The 12,722-nt window shown below is 43.8% G+C and overlaps 1 protein-coding gene across 1 annotated transcript; it reads left to right on the top strand.

Moving 5' to 3' along the window:
- Positions 1-9,963: 9,963 nt before the first annotated feature.
- Positions 9,964-11,387, top strand: LOC118476669 (uncharacterized). Its single transcript, XM_035966230.1, has 2 exons — positions 9,964-10,989; positions 11,080-11,387. The coding sequence occupies exons 1-2, from the start codon at positions 10,585-10,587 to the stop codon at positions 11,257-11,259; spliced, it is 585 nt and encodes a 194-aa protein (XP_035822123.1). The 5' UTR covers positions 9,964-10,584; the 3' UTR covers positions 11,260-11,387.
- Positions 11,388-12,722: the final 1,335 nt, after the last annotated feature.

The raw sequence follows: 12,722 nt of genomic DNA, 5'->3' as shown, positions 1-12,722 counted from the left end.
ATATTATGTTTAGTTCGATGTAATTTTTTATATTCTTTTTTGTGGCACCCTTTTCCTTTCCAAAGGGGGAGAAAGGTTTTTAATGGGGCCACAACATGTAATTTTTCTTTTCCTTATTTCAATTCTATAAGAGTGATATCCCCCAAAAAATGTAAATGTAAAAGCTGAGAACGCACCTTCGAGTGCAAAGAGAAAGAAAAGAGAACAGGGAGAAGCTCAAAAGTCGTTCCTAAGGGAATGCAGAGCTTACAGCGAAAAATAAACGCTGATTCCGCCGAAAGTAAAAGGCGAAGAAGCTCCTAAGGGAGGCTTACAGCGAAAAATAAACGCTGATTCCGCCGAAAGTAAAAGGCGAAGAAGCTCCTAAGGGAGGCTTACAGCGAAAAGTCAACGCTGATACATCGAAAAGTAAACGGTGAAGCCGAAAAGTAAACGGCAAAAAGACTTTTATCATTTTTGAGGGGACGAAGGGCCGTGCTTATGGTTTTTTGAATATGTGTCCTAATATTCATTTGCACATAACATATCATCATGTCATTTGCATTCATAAACATCCATTTAGACATATACAGAATCATCATCATGCTACACAAAAAGAGACAGGTGCTTCAGAAAAAAAGGAAAAGATTCGAAGGAAAAAATTTTCTATGCTTCGTTGTGTACGAAAAGAAGGGAAGGTGTTTTTCGCCTTCGGCTCAAAAGAGAAGTTTCGTCCACAACAAAGCAGATTGAATACGGATAAGGGAGACAGGATATATTACAAGGTATGTACAAATTTACATAAGATATTCCATATCTATATTACAAGAGTTTCTCCAAGAGTTTTTGCAGGAAAGCACATTATAAACAACTTTAAGCTTTAGCTAAGGCTTCGTCTTCAGTTTTGCCAAGCTTCAGCATTGTCAATCTTCAGCTTCGTCATCCTGTATATACCAAATAGCAGAGTAAGAAAGGTACAAACTTCAAAGGAGAAGGTAAAAGTAATAAACATAAGTTTCTTACCGGTTTAAGATGGCTTCGAGCTTCGTCGCCTACCATTTTCCGCCCGCCACTTACCCAGATCTGGGTCATGAATCTATTTCCGATACTTCTGGCTAAGCTTGGAATATCCATCAAATCTGAAGCTGACAAGCTGAAGTTTGGTCTGTTTACAATGTTCCCATGTGTGCAGCCAGCCTTCAAAAATGCCGTAGCTGTGCCCCGAGAAGCTACCAGGGCGCAGAAGTCGGCATGCCCACCAATAACTTCGTCAAGGGCGTCAACTTCGCCTTCAATATATTCTAATGTTCTTGGCAGATTCTCAGCTGAAGGTGTAAATTTCGAAGAGCTAGCTCCGACAGAGTGAAATACATCCTTTAGCCGCTGCACACATCGGCTGCCGAAGCTTAAGCATTTCTCCTGAAGTTCTTTGAAGGATTTCTGCAAATTTGAGTATTTATCCACTTCAGCTTTCAGGCTTGCTTCAAAATATTTCTTTTCTTGCTCGAATTTTTCTGATTGTCGGAGCAATTCATTTTTTAATTTGTCATTTTCAGTTTGGACTTCAGCCAAAGAGCCCTCCATGGTTTGAATAACAAAATCCTTCTTTTCTAATGCACCTTCGTGCTCTTTGACCATGACTTCAAGGTTTTGGATTGCGAAGTCTTTCTTTTTTAGATTGGCTTCGTGATTTTCAACTTTCTCAGCCAAATCTTGAATAACGGCTTTGTTTTTCTCCTCCTCCAGATCTTGTTGCATTTTTAAAACCTTGCCTAATAATATGCTCTGTCGAAATGATCTTCGTTAGAACACGACTTAAAAGATAATAATAATGGTAATAAAATAACAAAAATATTCGTTACCTTGAAGTTAGCATACAACAAGCTTCCGGCGATGTGTTGACGTTGATAGCGGCACAAGTCCGCTTCCAGCTTCGGCAAGCCAATGCTTTTGGAAAGGGTCCTAACAATTTTGGCCTCGGTGCGGTTCCGAAGGCATCTTAGTTTCCCTTCGTTGACCCCACCAAATAGCATAGCCCCTGATTTGTATCCGCAAGATATGGCATATTTTTTCAACTCCTCTTTTTCGGCGTCTGTTAATTCTTGTCCGAGCAAATCTTGAAAGTTAAAATCCTCTTCTTCTGAAATTTCATCAATCTGCTCTTTCCCCTTCTCAGTTGCCGTATCCACTGCAGCCACAGTAGCTTCTTCTTCAGCCATTTTCAGGAGTATATTGTCAATAACCTCAAGCGTGGTTCCCAGGTTCAACTCTTTGGTGGCCCCAGCTTCGGCCCCCGGTAGCTTCGGCTTCGCCGGTTTCAGCTTCAGTAGTTTTCATTCCAGTAACTTCGGCTTCGGCAGTTTCAGCAAAAACAATTTTTGACACCGTTGCCGGTGGCGGCGTCTGATGGATCACATCTGTTACTTGAATAATTCTCCGCTTTTTCGGCTTCACAGGACTTTCTACTGCCGAAGCTGCCTTGTCCTTCTGAAAAAACTTCGTCAGTTCCAGTGCCAGCGGACTTAGCCTGAAAGGCAAAGGTTCAATCATTACCTTCATAATTTCCTCTACTTCAACAGCAGAAGGAGAAGCAGGAGTATCTTCTTCTCGGACCGGCGTTTCCGGCTCTGGGGATGCATTTTTTCTCTTTTTTGTAGTGGCCACCTTCGGCTCAGGATTTAACTCTTCAGCGCTAAGATCTTCAGAATCTTTCTTTTTCTTTTTGGCTACCTTGACGACCTCTTCGTCAGTAGCGCTGGCAATCCTTTTTCGCTTCGGGCCCCCAGCATCTCCGCCCAGTCGACCATAGTCAGCATATTCAAATCCTATGGCATCAAGTACCCTGTTCAGCCTTCGTTTCGGCCGAGTGCCGAAGGCCGCTGTCATCAGTTGGTCCTCTTTTTTAGAGTAATTCCCAAGAATTTCATTACTCATTATTTCAATTGTATCAAGCCATTCTTGGCAGGGTACTTTAAAGTATTTCTTGAACTTATAATGGTAGGGCAGTCGGACGAGTTCCCCCTTTTTCTTTTCCCCTTTAAGCTTCGACATTGTCCACTCTTTCATAGTTGGAAAAACCCTGAAGGCCAGGAATTCCTGCACTAAATCTCTAGTGCCAATATGTTCTGCAATAATTTTGAATTCGCCCAGTGCAGCCCAGGTTGGACCTTCTACTTCCATTCTGCATCGGGGTCTTGTTTCTCCGAAGGTTAGCTCAAGAGGGCTCTAAACTAGCTTCTCTTTGTCTTCGTCAACTTTGACATAAAACCACTCTGATTTCCAGCCTGCTGGCCATTTGCTTCGGTAGCTGATCACGGGAAACTTCGTGGTTTTCCGATAAGCAAAATTATAGCAACCAAAATTTTCATGCAATCCATCTTTTCTGGCCTTAGTTTGGTAATGCAGCTCATGAACTCGACAGAAGCTGTCGGCAAATGGCTCCACCGCCTAGCTTCGGAGAGCCCAGATATAGACGCTGAGCCTGACAATCGCGTTGGGAGTAAGTTGGTGAAAATAGATGCCAAATCTTTGCAGCACATCAGAGATCATCCTATTTAAGGGGAATCTCAACCCAGCCTTTAGGAAGCTCTTGAAAATGACTATTTCATCCTTTTCTGGCTTCGGGGTAGTTTCTTCCCCCCCGAAGCGAAGTAGCTTCTTCTCATTCTCACTAAAATAACCCAACTTCACCATCTTGGAGAGATCAGCCTTGGAGACAGACGACTTTCCGAAGTCCAAGTGGCTGGGCTTGCTTGGCACGGCAATATGATAATCATCATCGGGATTAGCTTCCTCAATATTTCCTTCTTCCGCTTCGGCAGCAACTTGTTCTGTCTCAGCAACAGTCTGCTCTGTCTCGACAGTACGGATTGTTTCCGAGGTCACCAGTCCAGATCGTTGCATCGCTTCGGAGATAGGAACAGTCTCCGTTCCTTCAACTTCGCCTCCCTCACGCTCAACCCTAGCGGTAGAGCGCACCCTGGCCATTTAATTCTGAATTTCTTGGGAACTAAAAACTTTTTCTTCCGAAGCTTTTTCTTTTGACGAAGTAGGCTTTAAACTGGAGCTTCGTTTGATTGCGAGAGTCAAGCTTCGGCTATGGTTAAAAATTTTGGCAGCAAAACAGTGCAATAGCAATGAATGCTGTGGTAACTTCACACCTACCCGTCTGTTTATATAGTGCTGCAGGTAAGAAGGTGAATCGTCAGGATTTTTACACCAGGCAAACAGCTGCTTACACCCGCTGCGCGGTGGACCACAGAGGCCAAATAGTAACCCTGCAGGGTGGGACCGCTACGCGTTCGGAAACTGAATCGTTTCTCGACAACGAGCTCAGGGAAGGTGTTTTTCGGACCTTCGGCTTCCTGAAGCCTAAGAGACTTTTTTCACGGATCAAGCTCGTTACGAAAAACAATCTAGCACCGCGAAGGGGCTACTGTTGGGACCATGCTTCGTCACCGAAGGTCCTGCAGGAAGAAACAACTTCGGCTGAAGTTGTCTGCACGTGATGCCGAAGGTTGCTGTTCATGAAGCTTCGGAATTACAAACCGACTTAAAAGTAGAATGACCTTTTAGTCCATAAGTGTTTGAGTCGTTGTTGTAAACTTTTATGAGGGGCATGATTGTAATTCCTCACAGGCTGTGTCCTGTGCCTATAAATAGTGAACTGTATTCCTTTACTATTCACGCATTCCTGTAATTGCAATCGCATCACTCGGGAATTAATCTTTGCCAAGGCTGAGGTATAAATGTATCTAATATTTGAATGCATTAAGTTAATATAATATGAAAGTGATGATTGTTCATTTATAATTTATTTGTCTTTCATGCTTCATATTTAGTATTACTTTACATAATCTATTAGAGTTCAATTACGAAGATTCAACCTTCGTAATTGTATCGTCCTTAACCTTCGTCCGAAGTTCATTAAATCTTTAAAGGAATAATGCTTCAACGGACGAAGGGCATTAACATTTAACATTTTATGTTGCCTTGTTCTTAATTCATAGCATTTGAGAACGAGTCCCCAACACCTACCCTCCGAAGTATTTTTTGAAACAATAAAAGCACCTTCAGTTGAGCTCATGGAGAGAGCAGTGCTTACTATTTCTCCAGTACACAGTGAAGACTGGAGAACTGAAATAATATCTTTCCTCCAAGGCAATTGTCTTTCAAGTGACGAAGCTTATAACAAGAGAATGGAGGCAGGAACAAGACCATATGTGTTAATAGAAGGGGAGTTGTATAAACATGGAGTTTGTTCACCACTCCTTAAGTGTTTATCAAGAACCAAAGGTATGGAATTAATGAAAGAGATACATGCAGGTCTGTGTGGATCTCACATTGGATCTAGGCCCTTATTGGGAAAAGTTTTTCGACAAGGATTTTATTGGCTGAAGGCAGCTTCGGATGCAGCAGAATTAGTCCAAAAATGCGAAGGCTGTCAAAAATGTGCAAGAGGCCAGAAGCAACCATCATCTCTCACTCAATTAATACAACCCACTTGGCCGTTGCAAAGGTGGGGCCTCGATTTGCTAGGCCCACTTCCACCAGCACAAGATAATCTAAAATATGTTGTGGTGGCGGTAGAGTGTTTTTCCAAGTGGATTGAGGCGAAGCCTTTAGCCACAATAACTTCGGTTACTGTCCAGAAATTTTTCTAGCAAAATATTGTTTGTCGCTTCGAAGTGCCGAAGGCTATTACTGTGGACAACGGAACACAATTCGATGCTGAAGCTTTCAAAGAATTATGTGAACAAATTGGCACGAAGATTCATTTTGCATCAGTCAGACATCCGGAATCAAATGGACTTGTGGAAAGAGCTAATGGCATTATAATGACGGGAATAATGAAGTTAATCTTCAATCAGCCTAGAGGAAAATGGCCAGATGAATTGATCAATGTGGTGTGGAGCCACAACACAACAATATCAAGGTCAACAGGCTTTACACCATTCAAATTACTGTTTGGTGACGAAGCAATAACCCCAGAAGAAGCTAAGGCAGGATCAATAAGAACAATGGCTTAGGTAGAGAACGAAGCTGATTATTCTGTGGCAAAAGATGCTATGGAAGGGATCAGGCTTCAGGCCGTGGAGAACATCAACAAATATCAAGCCGAAACAATAAAATGGCGTGACAGAAAAGTTCGGCTAAAGAACATTAAGCCAGGGCATTTGGTACTTCGGAGAGTTGCCAACCCAGATACAGTAGGCAAGTTACAGTTGAAGTGGGAAGGACCTTTTCTGGTAGTATCTTCGTTAAGACCCGGTTCTTACATATTGAAGGATATGGACGACAACGACATTTTGTGGATGAGCTTCGACGATATTATGTCTAGCTTGATGTAATCTTTTTGTTTTTTCTATGGCACCCTTTTCCTTTCCAAAGGGGGAGAAAGGTTTTTAATGGGGCCATAACATGTAATTTCTCTTTTTCTTATTTAGCTCTACGAGAGCAAAATCCCCCAAATATGTAAATGTAAAAACTGAGCATGCACCATCGAGTGCAGGGAAAAAGGAAAAAACAGGGAGAAGCTCGAAAGTCGTCCCTAAGGGGATGAAGAGCACGACGAAGCTACAAAAAGCCGTTCCTAAGGGAGCGCAGCGTAAGTTTTCTGCTCAAAAGTCGTTCCCAAGGGAATGCAGAGCTTACAGCGAAAAGTCAACGCTGATACCGCCGAAATATAAGGCGAAGCGTGAAAAGTCAATGCGATACCGCCGAAATAGAAGGCGAAGAAGTTCAAAATACGTTCCTAAGGGGATGCAGAACTTACAGCGAAAAGTCAGCGCTGATACACCGAAAAATAAGCGGTGAAGCTGAAAAATAAACGGCAAAGAGACTTCGGTCATTCCCAAGGGAATGAAGGTTATGGTTGAGACTTCGTATGCGTGTGTTTGGACATTCATTTGCACGACACATTACATCATACATTTGCATTCATAAACATTCATTTAGACATACATAGGATCATCATCATCATAACACAGGCGAATGCTTCAGCTCTAAAGATAAGGCTTCGGCAAAAAGGAAAAGAAGCAGTTTCATGCTTCATTGTGTACGAAAAGAAGGGAAGGTGTTTTTCGCCTTCGGCTCAAAAAGATACTAGTTTCGTTCACATCGAAGCACTTCATACATTGATGGAAAGGTAAAGATATATACAAGGTATGGACAAAATTTACAGAGTAAAATCTAATTCTTAAATTACAATATTCTTCACAAAGGTTATTACAAGAGTTTTTAGTGTTTTTTCCACATCTATCTATTCAAGCTTCATCATTATCTATTAAGCTTCGGCTTTGTGCTCTTCAGCTTCGTCATCTTGTTTCTCAGCTTCGTCATCCTATACATATTAAAGTATTGTAAGAGAAATTCAAGTTTAAAGGAAAAGGTAAGCACAAGGTATGATTTTGTTACCGGCTTAAGATGACTTCGAGCTTCGTCACTAGCTATGCTTCGTCCACCCTTCGTCCATACTAGTTTTATAAATCTGTTTCCTATACTTCGGGCAAGACTGGGAATATCAACCAGATCTGTTGGTGACAAACTAAAGTTGGGTCTATTGACAATTTTTCCATGTGTACAACCAGATTTTAGGAAGGCGACAGCTGTGCCCCGAGAAGCTACCAGGGCACAGAAATCACCATGTCCGGCTATAATTTCATCAAGGGCATCAACTTCACCCTCGATATGTTCGAAGGCCCCAGGCAGGTCTTCAGTCGAAGGACTAAATTTTTCACAGCCGGCTCCAAACGAATGGAAGACCTGCTTCAGCCGTTGTACACATCGGCTACTGAACTCCAGACATTTGTTTTGAAGCTCTGTCAATGATTTTTGCAAATTTGAACTTTTCTCGACCTTAGTCCCAAATTTTGCATTAAACTTCTGCTTTTCCTGTTCGAAGCTTTCTGACTTTGAGAGAAGCTCCATATTTAACTTTGCAATTTTAGCTTTAGCTTCTACCAATAAACCTTCTGTTGTCAGAAGCTCGAAATCCTTCTTTTCAAGAGCAGCTGCTTGATCTTTTATTTTGCTTTCTAAACCCTCAATTATAACTTCATGTTTTTTGTCTTCAAGATCTTGTTGCATTCTCAAAGCTTTACTCAACAGCATACTCTGTGCACAGGCAACATTCGTTAGAAGATACCTTCATTGTTAAAAACAATAAAAAGTTGAAGAAAAGTTTTTTACCTTGAAATTGGAATAGAATAAACTATCGACGATGTGCTGTCGTCGGTAGCGGCTATTATTTGTCTCAAGCTTCGGAAAACCAATACTCTTTGATAGAGTACCGATAACCTTCGCTCCGGTTTGATCTCGGACGCAGCCTAACTTTTCATCGTCAACACCACCGAAGAGCAGTGCCCCCGGTTGATATCCACAGGATATGGCATATTCTTTTAACTCTTCTTTCTCAGCCTTCGTCAACTCTTGTCCAATCAAGTTTTGAAAGTTGAAAATTTCCTCTTCCGAAGCGTCTTTGGCTATTACCTTCTACTTTTCATGCTCTATAGTCATGGTTTCTTCAGCGGCTGCAGCAGCTTCTTATGTGGCCATGTCCAGAAGTATCTTATCAATGTTAGAAAGTGTGCTTTCTAAATGTACATCTTCGGCCGTGGCAGCTTCGGCAGATGCAGCTTCAGTAGGTGCAACTTCGGTAGTGTTGCTCTCTCAACATCTGGTGCCTTCGAAGCCGAAGCTGTTGGTGGTGTCCCTTCAATAACTTCTGTAACAGTAATAATTCTTCATTTTTTCGGCCCAGCTGCCATCTTTGTTATCGAGGGCTCCTTTTCCTTCTGAAAAAGCTTCGTCAGATGCGGCCCTAGTGGACTTAGCTTGATAGGCAAAGATTCAGTCATTGTGACACCCCTGGTGTCAATTTCGTGTTACGGCGAAAGATTTATCCCAATCTCGAATGCTCAGTGGAAATTTCTACTTCTCAATCGTGTCTATCTCTGTTTATCAAGTTACTCACGAAAAGTGCCCTCGAATTTTTGAGTTAAATGATCTTGAGAAAGGCCGAATTTGGAGCCTATTAAAAACTTTTGTTTCTAAGCACGAATGCGAACTCGATAATCATTCTCAATTTATAAATCTCGTTCAAAGCTTATTTAAACGAACGCTCGACAGTTGCTAGTCGAGCTGTGTTCGAATCTAATTTCTCGATGTTCGATCTATGTCCAAAAATTTATCCCAGTCCGTATTCTCAAGCAGAATCTCCAATGTTTCGTCCTCTAATAAATTTTTATCCAACTCGGCTTAAAATCTCTGTGTCCCATCTAAATTCGAAAATCAACATCGGCAATAATTTTTATTAATCCGACTCGTTTTATTTCGATGCCGAATCCGAAGCCCCGATCGACCTCAATTCATTTTGTTTCTACTTATGCGCGAGAATTTAATTTCCAAAAGCAACACCCAAATAAAATGTCTCGGTTTATTTTATTCTGTGGCCTCTCGTTCATCCGTGCGTCAGTTCGCTCCATTCCCTGCGTCGGTCTCAGCCAATGAGTGAGCTGCGCAAATCAACCAACAGCTGACCACCTCCCTCCTAACCAATCGGCGTCTCCACCCTCCTCAGCCAGTCGTTGGACGCCATTTTCATGGCTAATGCTTGGCACCAGCCAACCAGCAGCAGCCAGCCAAAGCCTCCAATAGCCCGCGCCGCCCAATCGCGAGCCAATGGCTGCTGCCAGTACGGTCCTATTAAATCAACTAGCAGATGCTCCTCTCCTTCCCCAAAACCAGCCGTGGAGCGCTGCCGTTCTTCCCCAGCGCGCAGAAGCCCCTAGCAGTCGCTCCCTTTTTCCATTTCCTGGCCACCAGGCTTCTCACGCATGCGACCCCTGCCAACAGGCGAGCAGAGCCGCCGAGTGGCCGCTCGGCCTGGGCACCGCCTGGCTAGCCAATGGATGGCTGCCGCCCCGTCCCGACCAATGGAGTGCCAGTGACGTTTCGTTAAATCCCAGCCATCCACTCTTCTCCCTACGCAATCCCCTCTCTCCCACACGACTGCAGGCAGCGACTCCATCTCCCTGGCTCCTAGGACACCGAAGCTCCATGGCTGCCCAGCTCCTTCCCTAGCCAAGCTATGGCTTCTCCCATGGCGCCACCCTTTCCCTCGGCGCCTTCCCCCAGCGGGATTCCTCCTCTCCCATGGAAATCAGCAGCCCCCTTCTTCCTCAACTCGGACCCGTACAACAGGGGCTTTCTTCCCCACAGTCGGTCGTCGTTCTCCTGGCCCTGCTCCACGACGCCCTTCTTCTCCAGGCCGGTGTGCAGGCCCTCTTCCTCCTCATGCCGAGAGTCCCTGCCTCCCCTTCTCCCCCTCTGCACCATGGCCGGTTCCTTGTTCCCCTCGGAACCCAGCAGGGAGAGCAAGCGCCCCTTCCCCTAGCGAATCCATGATGCTAGGAGGATCTCCTCCTCGGTCGGCGCTCCAACCCGGCGTCCATGGCATCGGTGCCCTCCCTCAGCAGTGCCGGCCAACGTCTTCCACAGGACGCCGACGAGCTTTCCCACCTCCAATGCCGGGACCGCGCGCGAGCATAAGCTCAGGGCCCTGCTCGACCCTCTCGTTCGCGCGCAGGGTGCCCCTGCTTCCCCATGGCCGAGCTCAACCTGCCAGGACAAGCCGCGAGCCCCTCTGCTCCTACTCGTCCATGGCGCCCTGGAACTTCTCGTCTAGAGTCTTGCCCCTCTCCTACCTCAAGTAGCAGGCCGGGTGTCCCCATGACTGCGCCCTCTCCCTGCTCTTGCCGAAGCCGACGTCCCCTGCTCCTACTGTCTTCCCCACAAAACAGCAGCCGCAGCGAGCTCGCCGTCAACCTCGCGCAGCAGCCGCGACGCCAGTTCACGCAGCCACATGGGTTCTCGCTGTGTCGCGCCCTCGGCGTGCTCGACGAAATGCCGCAGCAGCAGCAGCGACGCCCTTCGCTACGTCGCACTCGCCAGGACGGGCCTCACGCTATCGATCTGCGCAGCATTTGCGCGTCGTCGTCGAAACCCGCGGTGAGCTCCTCGCTGTCCCGTGTTCTCTGATTTTATAAAATAACTAGACTAATAAAGCTGTGAAATAATTGTGTATGTCGTTAATCGCAGCCCCTTGTCGTCGTCACGCTTCGCGCGTCGTTTCTCGACAGGAAGCCAAACCGACATGCATGCATGCACAACTCCACTCGGGTTTCAGCCAGGTTGTTCGCCTTAGAAAAATGGTGGTTTTTGTTTTATTTACGATTCAGTCGATGGCGTGAATATGTGCATGAAAATATAATTGTATGAATGGACGTGAGTAGAAAAGAAAACGAAGTAAAAAGAAACTCGGATGTTTTTATATTTGATAGGAAAAATATGCGATGCGTTGTTTAAATGTGAAAACTAAGTTACAAAATGCGGATTTTGTTTTGGGAAATGCATTGATATGTGTTTATGTGAAATGTGTATTTGTTTTATGCAATGTGATGGGATTCATGATTATATAGGGGATATAATTGTTAATGTGACGAGTAGTTTAGACAATGCTAATTTGCGTGGAGGATGAATTATTAATACATGAGTGTCGGAGTTCATATATTAGTGGTCGCGCCACATTGATCGAAGTGTCTCGAGTGCACGCCACAATATGGTTGTATGCGAGACCGGGTTATGTGCCTGACGAGTTAGTAAAAATCTATCGGTGTCACTTGTGTTAAGTTGAGGTTTATTTGCGCGTGGAAAGTAATAATGTGCTTAATACCTAGAACTCTTAGTCGATAGTAGAAATTGTTTTGGCTTATATAGAGAGGTGGTGACATGCCAAAGTAGTCGTCGCTTCTCTATATTTATGGGTCGAATCGTAACGATGCGTATTATGCGTTCGTTCAATTATGCGTCGCATATAGTGTATGATTATGCTCACAATTTTGAGTAGACGCTTCAAGTAAGTCAAGTAGATACAAGTGTGTAATGGAGTTAGTTGTCTTAGGATAAATATTGAAATACTCGGATCGTATGATAAACATCTATGCGTTCATAATTCGGGAAGTAAATGCATGGTGATTGCGATCTGGAGATTAGTGGTTTACGGTTCGTATAAATTGGTCGATGTGCGAAAATACTTGTGAATCTATGTGTTTATAAAAATGTTGTAGTATATGTGTTGAGTCTCGGATTGCGATAATAATAGGCAAGCCGACGTGTATGTTATTTAGCGGTCTATGTCGTTGCTCTAGTTAGCCGACTGTTAGATGGCTTTGGTTAAGCTCGTAATCACGGTGATTTGCTTGTTTTGGTCTAGACGCGCATGGTTATGGTCGCGGGTAAAAATTAGTACTGTTCATGTGATGCCCAAGTTAAAATGCAAATTACTATGTGAAGAGCGCATCGATATATATGTATGCCGGATTTGATGATTGTGGTGAATGTGTTGATTAATTGTGTATGGTAGTTCTAGAGCGTGAAATAACTTGTATAAAAATTAGTAAGTCTACTTATTAGTTCTCACTTGGTCATTTTAACTCTAACAATTGTCAAAGTGTTAGAATAATTCAAGTATCTAGAAAGCGGCAATTCTTGAATTGTATAGGAGCTGAAATTTATTAATTGCTGTTTTGGACTGCACGCAGTGATTTCCCTGTGCTGCATGTTTGATGAACTAAATTGTATTTTATGTAGATATGTGCTATATAAAAGTGGTAGATAACTTTATTATCTTGCTGGTGTTAAAATTTGACAGCCGTAAGTCTGATCGTTTAGGAGTTGTGCTT

Source organism: Zea mays, chromosome 3 (assembly GCF_902167145.1).
Source record: "Zea mays cultivar B73 chromosome 3, Zm-B73-REFERENCE-NAM-5.0, whole genome shotgun sequence".
NCBI lineage: Eukaryota > Viridiplantae > Streptophyta > Magnoliopsida > Poales > Poaceae > Zea > Zea mays.
This window is presented reverse-complemented; position numbering and strand designations above follow the sequence as displayed.